Raw genomic sequence first — 12,466 nt, 5'->3', positions numbered from 1 at the left:
GACAGTCCAAAGGTGCTCAGTAAATGCATTTCACACTCTCGTGCCTATTCATTACAGTAGCGAGTAAGCACGAGAGTGCAAAATGCATTTACTGAGCACTTTTGGACTGTCATGTCTTTCAATTGATTTATAATAGAGCATTTTTGAACATATCTGCTAGATGTCCCGCCACCTCTCTACGGATTACCTCTGGTTGTGGACCAGGCAGGCACCCACATATTCACAGCAGTACATGGGATCTCACAGGCTGCTTGGTGGGGTGTGAACCCAGCTTTGTTACAATAAAAAAAAAAAAAAAAAAAACACCCCACACCATTGACCCTGGATGCAGAAATATTGCAGGAGGGTCACTCATGCATCCCTAATGGCAGGCCCCTTCCCTCCGGGACTCCGCTCTACAATGAAAGACCCTGAGCACATGTGCTCCTGGCTTATATACATTCCCAACATGCACTGAGGCAGCCTGCCCTCTGCCAGTCATCAGGACTGCATCAAAAGCCTATGCACCCATTCCTCAGTTTCCTCCCACTGTCCAACATGCCTCCCTATTGGACCAGCGTGAAACGCTGTAGACTCAATGAAATGCATGCTGAGCAGACCTCCCTAACAGATCCTGCTCTGTTAGGCAGAGAATATAGATTTACCTGCAGGCCCTCTCGTAAGCAGACAGCTCAAAACTATGCCCTCACTAGCACCTACCTAGGAGGGTGCTACACGTGGAAGCACTTTTCTTTCAACCTTAATCTGCAGCCAGGGAGATCAGAAAAGTATACATACATGCAAGCATGCATGTTTGAGCTTTGCACTAATGCAATTGTCACACATAGGGAAGCCCATTAAAATGAATTGCCAGCCCCAAATGGAACGCACAAAAAATGTATGCGCCTGCACAGATGTGAATGGACCCGTAATCTACCTTTAAAGAAAATAAAAACCACACACCATTGACCCTGGATGCAGAAATATTGCAGGAGGGTCACTCATGCATCCCTAATGGCAGGGGCAGACTGGAAACTCAGCCCAGGGGGCAATTGCAAATCAGAGGCCCATGGTGCAGCGACTCAGCCCCCCTCCATCTTTGTCCTTGTCACTCATTCCAGGCTGAAGATCCGCTCCCAGTACTCTACTCACTGGCTGAATCCCGGTTCCCAACCTTGGCAGCAGGGGGCGGGGCAGTTGGGGGAAGCTGGCCAGGGGAGGAGTGTCTCCAATGGGGCAATAAACCGGCCTCTGCTCAGACAAACCATGCTGGGGGGGGGCCTGTGCAGTGCAACCTTTTTACAGGGGATCAGAGCGGCCCAGGGGGCAATTGCCTCCCTGCCTTAATGGCATGATGTGCAGATACAACATGTGCAAACAGCTGTGGCTTCTGCCGTTTCATACAGGCCAAGCGGGTGCCGCAGCCTACATACACCTGTGATCTCCGCTGCAAAAAAAAAAAAAAAAATAATCATAATTCTTGCTGGAGGAATCCTAAATAAGCCCCTAATCGACCGCGGGGTTTGTCATGCTAGTTCGGAACTTCCATACTGACAAATGCATGATGCAAGCCATTCCTTGTGATTTGAAGTAAATACCTGTATGAGCAACAATCACAATTATTTAGATGCTTGCAAAGTTGCAATAATTTAGACGCAATCCACTGTTAAGAAAACTGTTTTTGAATGCATATACACCGCCCCACCCCCTGTTTATGGGTTTTTACAATCCTAACGTGATCTGGAGATTATAACTTTGAATTTAAAAGAACTCAATATTACATAACATTTCAGAAATGGGGAAAGAAAAAAAATTGGCTGGAAATTTAGGCTCTCATTGTCCCCTGGCTCAAAAACCCACGGTTGTACTTTGCCCAGACAAGCAATAACTAACCCCAAACCATTGTGTTTTCACGCAGAGTGGTTTGTTTTGTTGCGCAATCTGGATTGACATTTCTATTATGGATATAAACTGAATGTAAACAGCTGCTACATAGGAGAATAGTCTTATTTCAGAGAGACCCCCTCCCCCCCTGGAAGTTAGGACTAGAGGTAATTTCAGTCTCCTATCTATCAAGGACATATGGCAGGGCTTTCATTGCAATCACTACCCACCCCAACCCCCTCCCTGCCACCCCTGTGCAGGGCACCAGACACTCCCAGTCCCAGGAGTACTTCCTGCAGCAGCCATGTAAACATGTGATGACCCGCCCATCCCCCCATCCTGCTCACTATTTCTGGGGTTCTGTTCCCACACAGCTGATCTGCTGTAAATGACGTCACCAGACTACATGTGACCAACATCTTCCTATAGAGGGCAATGCAGGGGAGGGGGAATCCCAACCAGGAAGAAGATCTGATAAATGTGCACAACACAGCCACAATGCAACTGTGCAATATAAGATCACATCTACATTCTGGAACGTCCCCCCATTACCTTACAACAATGAATTGCCCCTCCGTTTCTAGAGTGCTAGCTCACATGATCAAGTCCCTCATAATGCTCCTGTGTTGTAACTGAACTGTTTCCTATATTGTTAAGATCGGGTGCTATTATATAAACCCTGAATAGCATGGTAACAGAACCGATGACTGATTTCCATGTCCTGCTGCAACTGTGGAACTACAAGTATCAGAATGCCCATGCTGCAACAGCAACGATCTAACAATACAGGAGGGTGTACTGAAAAAAAATTAAAATAAAGTACACATTTGCCTTTATATGCCATAAAGGGGAAAGATTGATTAGAATGGCTACAGTAGCTGTGAAACTAAAGCTCCCAGCATGCCTTGCAAAGATCTGAAGTCCCACAACAGCTGCATTGTGTAAAGCAAGCCACAATAGGAAAGATCACATAACACATCAATACATAATACAAATAAGCAGAGCTTATGTAATTAGTAGTTGCACTACAAGTCCCAGAGCAGAGCTGGATAGCCACAGCTACTGAGATCACAATGGAAACACTTCCAGAAGCTATAGATACACATTGTTACATTGTATCCAGTGAACTTAAAACATGATCCCCCAATGTTTGTAAATATGCAATGTGATCTTACACATTGTTACATTATATTCTGTGTACTGGGCTGACCCTAGTGTGTGATGTGTAGGGATGGCTCTGATCACATGTCATAGAATATACATACAAGGGGATCCCAGTGTGTAATATACAGGAAGGACTCTGATCACAGCCCATACAATACAATGTGATCCCAGTGTGTAATATACAGGAAGGGCTCTGATCACAGCCCATACAATACAATGTGATCCCAGTGTGTAATATACAGGATGGGCTCTGATCACAGCCCATACAATACAATGTGATCCCAGTGTGTAATATACAGGAAAAGCTCTGATCACAGCCCATACCATGCAATGTGATCCCAGTGTGTAATATACAGGAAAAGCTCTGATCACAGCCCATACCATGCAATGTGATCCCAGTGTGTAATATACAGGAAAAGCTCTGATCACAGCCCATAGCATACAATGTGATCCCAGTGTGTAATATACAGGAAGGGCTCTGAGCACAGCCCATACCATACAATGTGATCCCAGTGTGTAATATACAGGAAAAGCTCTGATCACAGCCCATACCATACAATGTGATCCTAGTGTGTAATATACAGGAAGGGCTCTGATCACAGCCCATACCATACAATGTGATCCCAGTGTGTAATATACAGGAAGGGCTCTGATCACAGCCCAAAGCATACAATGTGATCCCAGCATACAGGGATGCCTCTGATCACATCTTATCTAATACAATGCTCTCTCACCTGGCTTGCTGCAGTCACACTGAAGGTGGGGGGGATTAGCATAGAAGTTTCCCAGCAACTCTTTTATATAATCAGTTCCTGGCCCCGCCTCCACCGCCTGACTCATCACATGACCTGTGATTACACAGCAAGCCCCAGCCTGCACAGCACAGACTGACATTTTAATTAAAGGGACAGGGGACAAAGAGTAAAGCAAAAGAGAGGAACTGAAAAACTTAGCACAATGGGGGAAGGGATTCATCAAGGACGCAAAGGCACAATCACCCAGCCTTGTTAGCCATCAAAGAGGACCTGTTATCTGTTTCTAATTCCAAATTGAGGTCTCATTTAGATACATTTGCAAATTAAAGTTGAGCTTTATTTTGGTACATTAAGAAGGTACGCCGGTCCTTCAGAGCACATGCACTGCTGATGTCAGTGGTTGCATGCAGGGTGAATATCTCCTAAACCGGGCAAGCCTTATAATAGGCTTTGTTTTGTTTTTTTTCTTATCTGCAAGGCAAAGGCATAATGTGCTAGTATGCATCGCATACTAGCACATTATGTTAAACTTACCTGAAAACAAAGCATTCTAGTGATGCAATGCCATCACTGAAGGCAGCGTCCATCTCTACCCGGACTTCCTTCAGGGTACGCGGCTCTGGCTCTGTGACTGGCCGAAGCCACGATTACGTCACTCCCGCGCATGCGCGTGGGAGCCGCCGGTCACAGCACCCTGCTCTGAAGAAATGGCACAGGTGGCCGTTCCTTCAGAGTGCATGAGCCAGTGACGTAACTGGCTGCTAGCTCGATAAACATCTCCTAAACGGTGCACGTTTAGAAGATATTTACACTACCTATAGGTATAGGTAAACTTTAATATAGGCTTACCTATAGGTAAAACTTAAAGGTGGAAGTTTACTTCCTCTTTAAGAATTATTGGCACAACTGAGTGCCTGCAAAAGGGCGGCAAACAATTTTACATGTGTTCCCACAAAGCAGAAGTGTCAACATAGCTTCTTGTGTACATGCACAGGAGAAACTTAATCTGTAGGCATTAAATGGTCAAAGAGGAACACCAGGGGACCTGGAAAAGTGATGTAGGACATGGTGACCATGCTCTGTTCAACCTAGCTCATTTTCGGCATGGCAAGAATAGAGCCAGGGACAATGTGCATGCATAATCAGTGATCGTGCAATGGCTGAAGGATTGCCATGGGACCTAGAAGAACCAGTGGGGGATATAACAAATTCTGGATGGACCCTCTGCACACTGCTACACCCTTTCCAGCAAACTGCGCAATGAAAAACAGGGATATTTAGTTCACATATATTACAATACATGTTTAAGTTGACCAACTGCGTCAAAGTAATCCCTCTTCTGGTCACTCCTACACTGCCTTGCCATTGCAAATGCTACAGTAGACACCATGCCAACATGGGGGAAGGTGGGGGAGAGCAACTAGGTTCAGATCTGGTCACTGACCTGCGTTACAACAGAGAAAAGATATACCTGTGCCCAAATCCCAATAGCTTTTTCATGTATTTGAACTATCAGGTGGGGGATATGGTAGCAGAGTGCACGTGTAGTAGGTACCTAATCTGTGGCCATCTGATGGTCGAAGAGGATCACCAAGGGACCTAGAAGAACCAGTGGGTGATATGGCAGCAGAGTGCACGTGTAGTAGGTACCTAATCTGTGGCCATCTGATGGTCGAAGAGGATCACCAAGGGACCTAGAAGAACCAGTGGGGGATATGGCAGCAGAGTGCACGTGTAGTAGGTACCTAATCCGTGGCCATCTGATGGTCAAAGAGGACCATGTTTAAATTGACCAACTGCGTCAAAGTAATCCCTCTTCTGGCCAGTCCTACACTGCCTTACCACTGCAAATGCTACGGTGGACACCATGCCAACATGGGGGAAGGTGGGGGAGAGCAACTAGGTTCAGATCTGGTCACTGACCTGCGTTACAACAGAGAAAAGATATACCTGTGCTCAAATCCCATATCAGGTGGGGGATATGGCAGCAGAGTTCACTTGTAGTAGGTACCTAATCTGTGGCCATCTGATGGTCGAAGAGGATCACCAAGTGACCTAGAAGAACTAGTGGGTGATATGGAAGCAGAGTGCATGTGTAGGAGTTACCTAATGTGGCTATTTGATGGTCGAAGAGGATCACCAAGGGACCTAGAACAACCAGTGTGGGATATGGCAGCAGAGTGCACGTGCAGGAGTTACCTAATCTGTGGCCATCTGATGGTTCGAAGAGGATCACCAAGTGACCTAGAGTGCACGTGTAGTAGGTACCTAATCTGTGGCCATCTGATGGTCGAAGAGGATCACCAAGGGACCTAGAAGAACCAATGGGGGATATGGCAGCAGAGTGCACGTATAGGAGTTACCTAATCTGTGGCCATCTGATGGTCAAAGAAGACCATGTTTAAATTGACCAACTGCGTCAAAGTAATCCCTCTTCTGGCCAGTCCTACACTGCCTTGCCACTGCAAATGCTACGGTGGACACCATGCCAACATGGGGGAAGGTGGGGGAGAGCAACTAGGTTCAGATCTGGTCACTGACCTGTGTTACAACAGAGAAAAGATATACCTGTGCTCAAATCCCATATCAGGTGGGGGATATGGCAGCAGAGTGCATGTGTAGTAGGTACCTAATCTGTGGCCATCTGATGGTCGAAGAGGATCACCAAGTGACCTAGAAGAACTAGTGGGTGATATGGAAGCAGAGTGCATGTGTAGGAGTTACCTAATGTGGCTATCTGATGGTCGAAGAGGATCACCAAGGGACCTAGAAGAACCAGTGGGTGATATGGCAGCAGAGTGCACGTGTAGGAGTTACCTAATCTGTGGCCATCTGATGGTCGAAGAGGATCACCAAGGGACCTAGAAGAACCAGTGGGTGATATGGCAGCAGAGTGCATGTGTAGGAGTTACCTAATCTGTGGCCATCTGATGGTTGAAGAGGATCACCAAGGGACCAAGAAGAACCAGTGGAAGAGATGATGGTGATGCAGGCACCATGCATTGCACATCCTAGCTTAACCAATGGGGCAGATGATGATGAGATGGCAGCACATACACCATGCAGTGTACAGTGGGTCATTCTTGGAATGCCAATAATAGAGTTGGGCACTATGTCATTTATGTGTGTATTGTGACAGGAAGTCAGGTAAATCTGGGAATGTAGTCACTGAGAGGAGACACATTCCCACCTGCTTTGAAAAGTTCACTGATACTATAGGGTGTTGGCTGCAAAAAGAGCCAGCAGGAAGTTGAAAACCATTCAGCTGTTCAGAATGAGGAGATCAAGGCCTCTATAATTTGTCCAGAGAAAATCTATTGAGTGCTGCCTCCTGTCGCCGTGTAGGCTGGGAGAGGAGGACAGACATACGTGTACCTCCCGACGCCGTGTGGGCATGGGAGAAGGACTGCTGCCGCCTGTCGCCGTGTGGGCTGGGAGAGGGGGACAGTCGGATGTGTGCCTCCCGACAAGCTGGTGAGCATGGGAGAAGACCCCCTACAGCGATGTGAAGCTAAGGAGGGTAACCAAGAGTGAAGACGTCTCAAAGGTGAGAAGACGAAGTGTTTCTGTGTGAAAGAAAACAAAGGGACATGTTCAATGGACAATGTTTGTGCTGTGTGAAAAGCAAACAAATGGACATTTGAGTGTCTGCTGTAGGATCAGCAGTGTCGGCCCAACAGTAGGTTGGAAAGACTTCTTAGGTAGGTTCCAGCGTGAGAAGGTAGCCGCCCACAGAGGCAAGGATTTATTTTGTCTTTTATTTTATTTTGGCTGTTTTGACGCTTGCAATTGTGTGAAGTAAATTGCATGAATAAATCAGTCTTGTTTTCAACCTCTGCTCGGCTATCTCTCTGTGAAAACGCACCCCCAAAGGGGTCATCCACACCCGCCACCGAGCTAATCCCTTACATATGGTGGAGGTATGCAGTGGGCATAAGCAGAGATCCCTGCAAGGAAGTGCAAATGTTTGATGAACTTTATCTGGTGCATGAGATTGCACAATCTATGTGTGCAGGAGAGAAGATCCTGACAGAAAAAAAAAAAGTGTTTTAAAGAGACAGCGGTCTCAAAATTTTTTGATGAACTTTGTTGTGTCTGGTGCAAGTGACTGCACAAACTGTGTGTGCAGGAAAAGAGATCTTGCAAGAGAGAGAAAAACTACATGTGTTAAAGAGACAGTGGTCTGAAAATTTTTGCTGGACTGTGAAAAATTTGTTTGTGGAGTTATTGAAGATGGGGCGTTCAAAACGCCTGAAGAATGCAAAGATAGATGAAATGAGAGACCGGATTCTATGGATGGAGGGGATGTTACCGTCTGAACCAGCCCCATCCATGCCTAAAGAGAGTCTACTAAAGAGGAAGGTTGTTGTCCCTAGCAACACTGATGAAACTGCTATGGAGACGCAGTGTGCTCAGATGAAAAGTAAACTCAAAATGGAGGAGATGTTGAAACATCTGATTATATCAAATGCAGCTCAACAGCAAGCAAATGCAGCTCAACAGCAGGCAAATGCGGATTTTCAGCGGAGCTTTGCAGCTCAACAAAAGGCTCATCAAGAGAGCATGGCAGGCTGGAAACAGAGACGCCAGCAGCCAATGGAGGCCATCGGTTTGGAGGAAACCGAGTATGTGTGCAGGGCTGAGTTGGATGCCTTGAAACGGAAAATGGAAGAAAAGGAACAAGCCTTGGAATTGCTTAAAATGGAGCATAGAAACTTGCAGGAAATGAATGAACTACTCAAGTCTCATGTGTTACAGTGGGAAGAATCCACTGCTCTTCTTTTGGTCGAGTTGCAAAAACGCAGAGAGACTATAATGGAGAAAGATACCATCCTCATGGAAAAGGAAAGTGAAATTCAGACTTTGCAGAAGCAAAGTATGGCTGATATGTTGGAGTTGCGTAATCAGCTGGAAAAAAGTCTTCAGTGTTTGGAAGTTACAAAAATAGACCTGCAGGAGTCGCAGGAACAGAATGTCGCTCTGAAAGCGACATTGTCTCTCAGCGACAAAGAGAAAAGTGAAAGAGAGGCTAAATTACTGAGTACTGTGTATGAGCTCACTACCTTGAGCAATGTGGTAGATGAATTGCGTGCAGACTGTGAAAGTTGGAAAGATGAAGCCCAACGTGTCCAGCAGCAGTTAAAGGAGAAAGAAGCCTGTGTGGCAGAATTACATTCTTATTCCCAGATGCTAGCCAATGAGGTGAAGGCTCTTATGCAGGGAAAAGGAGATTGTGAACATAAGAGGGAAAAAGTAGAGGCACAGCTTCTGGAATCGCAAGTCAAGGTGTCAGAAGGTGACCGATTGTGTGCTAAGCTGTCAGAGAAGGCAAACCGACTGCAGGTTGAGTTGGACAATGTTACAAATCAGCTTTCTCAAGCAGACAGAAAATCTAGAGAAATTGCGGAAGATTTTTCTATCTTGGAATCGCAGCTGCAAGACACGCAGGAACTCTTACAGGAAGAGAGGTGTCAAAGGCTGAGTTTTAGCACAAAGCTCAAACAAATGGAAGATGAGAAAAATGGCTTCCTGGAACAATTAAAAGAGGAGGCGGAAGCAAAGAAAAACCTATCAGAGCAAGTCGCAACATTGCAAGCTCAGATAGCGGATATGAAAAAACGCATGGAAGAAAGCGTTGGTTCATTACAGTGTGTTGAAGATGTGAAAAAGAAGTTTGATCAGATGCTTGGTGAAGAGAAGACTGTGTCTGCAAAATATGCAGAAGAACGCGCACGTGCAGAAACGGAGGTGCGTGATAACGAGAGCAAAGCCCTGTTCTTGGCTCGCTCTTTGGAGGAAGCTCTAGAGTGTAAGGCTGAACTAGAAAGTGTTAACAAACAGCTGCGTACAGAAATGGAAGAATTGGTCAGCTCCAAGGATGATGTTGTGAAAAGCGTTCAGGAGCTAGAAAAGTCTAAGCGAGCCTTAGAACAGCAAGTAGAAGAGATGAATATTCTGTTGCAGGAACTGGAAGAGGAATTCCAGGCAACAGAGGATCTGTCCCAAAGAGGGGATAGTGTGCCTGATGCAGTTTTTAAAAGGATCAGTGTTTTGGGGTCTGTCCTGAGTGAGCCTCAGAAATGTGATGACACGTGGCTTGAATCACCCCTTTGGAATAAACCGTTCCTTCAAAAACTTCAAGCATTGGAAAATGTATCATTAGAGCTTCAGCAAACAAAAGAGTTGTGTAAGAAATGTGATGATTTCTCAGTTCAGGCTGAAAACCTAGTGGAGAAAACTAAGGCTGTTGGTGAAAACGTGAAGCAAATGAATAAGTGCCTTTCAGGGAGTGTTTCCAAAATGGAACTGGTGAAAGACGGGTGGCAGAAGTTTGATCGTGATCTTGAGATGCATTCCATGTGGAATTCAGATAGAGAAAAGGAACTAGGTGACCTTGAGCGGTCAAATAGTTCAGCAGAAAGTGCATTGAAGAAACCTGTAAAAGAATGTGTTGCAGTTCCATGCTTCTTCACTGATGCAGAGAGGAGGTCTATAATGGATACCACCCAGATCGCTGGGTTCAACTGTGTTGTTGCCTTTAACCCCTATGTTGGTGGAAGGAAAGTTGATGATGTTCTGGTTGGCTACTTCTGTGAAGAGTTTGGCAAGAAATATAAACTGAATATCAAATCAAATAGTAGGCCTTTACTGCGACTCGCTCAGGAGGGCGAAAAGTTTAAGAAGTTGATGAGTGCAAATGCTTCAGATCTGCCTATGAATATGAAATGTTTGAATGATATTGATATCTCTGGGAAAAGGAACAGGGGTCACTTTGAAGAAATGTGTGACAGCCTGTTGTCTCAATTGGAAAATCCTCTGCACAGCATCTTAGAGCAAGCAAAGCTCAAGAAGGAAGATCATTCCCTTTTACAACAAAAAGTCAATGATTGTGTACAGCTGTATGGAGAGGCAACTCAAGTCACAGAGGGATGTCAAGAGTCCCTACTTGGAACAAAGCTTAGTGAAGCAAAGGTTCTCAAAGTTTTGTGGAAAACATTTATGGATTGCAGAGAGAGGCGTCTTAAGAATGTTGAAGACCTTAAGACTAGCCCAATTGAGTTGCCTATGGATCACGGTCCTCCATGGTGGATTGGACAGACGGTTATGAGGGACAAGCTGTCTGACATTTATGAGAAAGCTGTCAATGAAGATGACAGAAACGAGAAGGAGCAAAATTATGCCAAAAATGCAGTTGAAGAATGTGTATATGAGATGAGAGACAAACTGTGTGGCATTTATGAGAAATCTGTCAGTGAAGATGACAGAAACAGTTTCATCCGGAAGCTTGAGGATAATAGGAGGCTTATCAGTGAGTCAGCAGTGCCTGACACATGCGTGCCTGGAAATATGTGTCCCAACCCTAGGGTTGAAACAAGAGGGGGGGGTATGTGACAGGAAGTCAGGTAAATCTGGGAATGTAGTCACTGAGAGGAGACACATTCCCACCTGCTTTGAAAAGTTCACTGATACTATAGGGTGTTGGCTGCAAAAAGAGCCAGCAGGAAGTTGAAAACCATTCAGCTGTTCAGAATGAGGAGATCAAGGCCTCTATAATTTGTCCAGAGAAAATCTATTGAGTGCTGCCTCCTGTCGCCGTGTAGGCTGGGAGAGGAGGACAGACATACGTGTACCTCCCGACGCCGTGTGGGCATGGGAGAAGGACTGCTGCCGCCTGTCGCCGTGTGGGCTGGGAGAGGGGGACAGTCGGATGTGTGCCTCCCGACAAGCTGGTGAGCATGGGAGAAGACCCCCTACAGCGATGTGAAGCTAAGGAGGGTAACCAAGAGTGAAGACGTCTCAAAGGTGAGAAGACGAAGTGTTTCTGTGTGAAAGAAAACAAAGGGACATGTTCAATGGACAATGTTTGTGCTGTGTGAAAAGCAAACAAATGGACATTTGAGTGTCTGCTGTAGGATCAGCAGTGTCGGCCCAACAGTAGGTTGGAAAGACTTCTTAGGTAGGTTCCAGCGTGAGAAGGTAGCCGCCCACAGAGGCAAGGATTTATTTTGTCTTTTATTTTATTTTGGCTGTTTTGACGCTTGCAATTGTGTGAAGTAAATTGCATGAATAAATCAGTCTTGTTTTCAACCTCTGCTCGGCTATCTCTCTGTGAAAACGCACCCCCAAAGGGGTCATCCACACCCGCCACCGAGCTAATCCCTTACAGTATGTACAGGAGTTACATCATCCATGTCCATCCAATGGCCAAAAAGGAAGAAGAGAAGCAACGTGGGACATGTATGATCAGCAGACAGAGCAGTGATTGAAACTTTGACCTGTCATTGCTATAAGAGTAGAACCTGACAGGCAAGTGTGCAAATATGCTGTGCTCATTTGCACACGGTGGAATTTAGGTCCTCATTGAATCTGGCCTCCAGGCTCCAGCATTATATTCAGTCTTACACAGTTGTACAGGCTCCTCTCCTGTATTGAAATGGCCTACTCTGATTTCACTGCACACCGTGAGCTTCTCATAGTATGCATTAGAAGCAGCACCAAGTCAAATAGAGCCCACTTCATTTCCTGGCTGGATTAGGTGCAGCATCATCTTGCTCTTTCCTCCCCAGCCCAACTGTCCCTGGCCCATCCCTTTCATTCATTGGAATTCAGTTATTAAAATCATGGAGGTTTAGCATCACATTTGGGTGATCCTCATGCAAATACAACCTGTCTAGGAGTACCCA

At 45.7% G+C, this 12,466-nt stretch overlaps 1 protein-coding gene across 1 annotated transcript in view; it reads right to left on the bottom strand.

The window, feature by feature from the left end:
* Positions 1–3,887, bottom strand: part of CTSB (cathepsin B) — a 34,747-nt gene extending 30,860 nt beyond the window's left edge. The window contains exon 1 of the mRNA XM_082251817.1: positions 3,762–3,887. Within this exon, the coding sequence (XP_082107943.1) occupies positions 3,762–3,803 (42 nt within the window). The 5' untranslated portion in view covers positions 3,804–3,887. The remainder of the gene's footprint in view (positions 1–3,761) is intronic.
* Positions 3,888–12,466: the final 8,579 nt, after the last annotated feature.

The sequence above is a fragment of the Pelophylax lessonae genome (genome assembly GCF_965119305.1).
Source record: "Pelophylax lessonae genome assembly, chromosome: 3".
Lineage (NCBI taxonomy): Eukaryota > Metazoa > Chordata > Amphibia > Anura > Ranidae > Pelophylax > Pelophylax lessonae.
The sequence above is the reverse complement of the archived record's forward strand: the minus strand, read 5'-3'. Positions and strand labels throughout refer to the sequence as shown.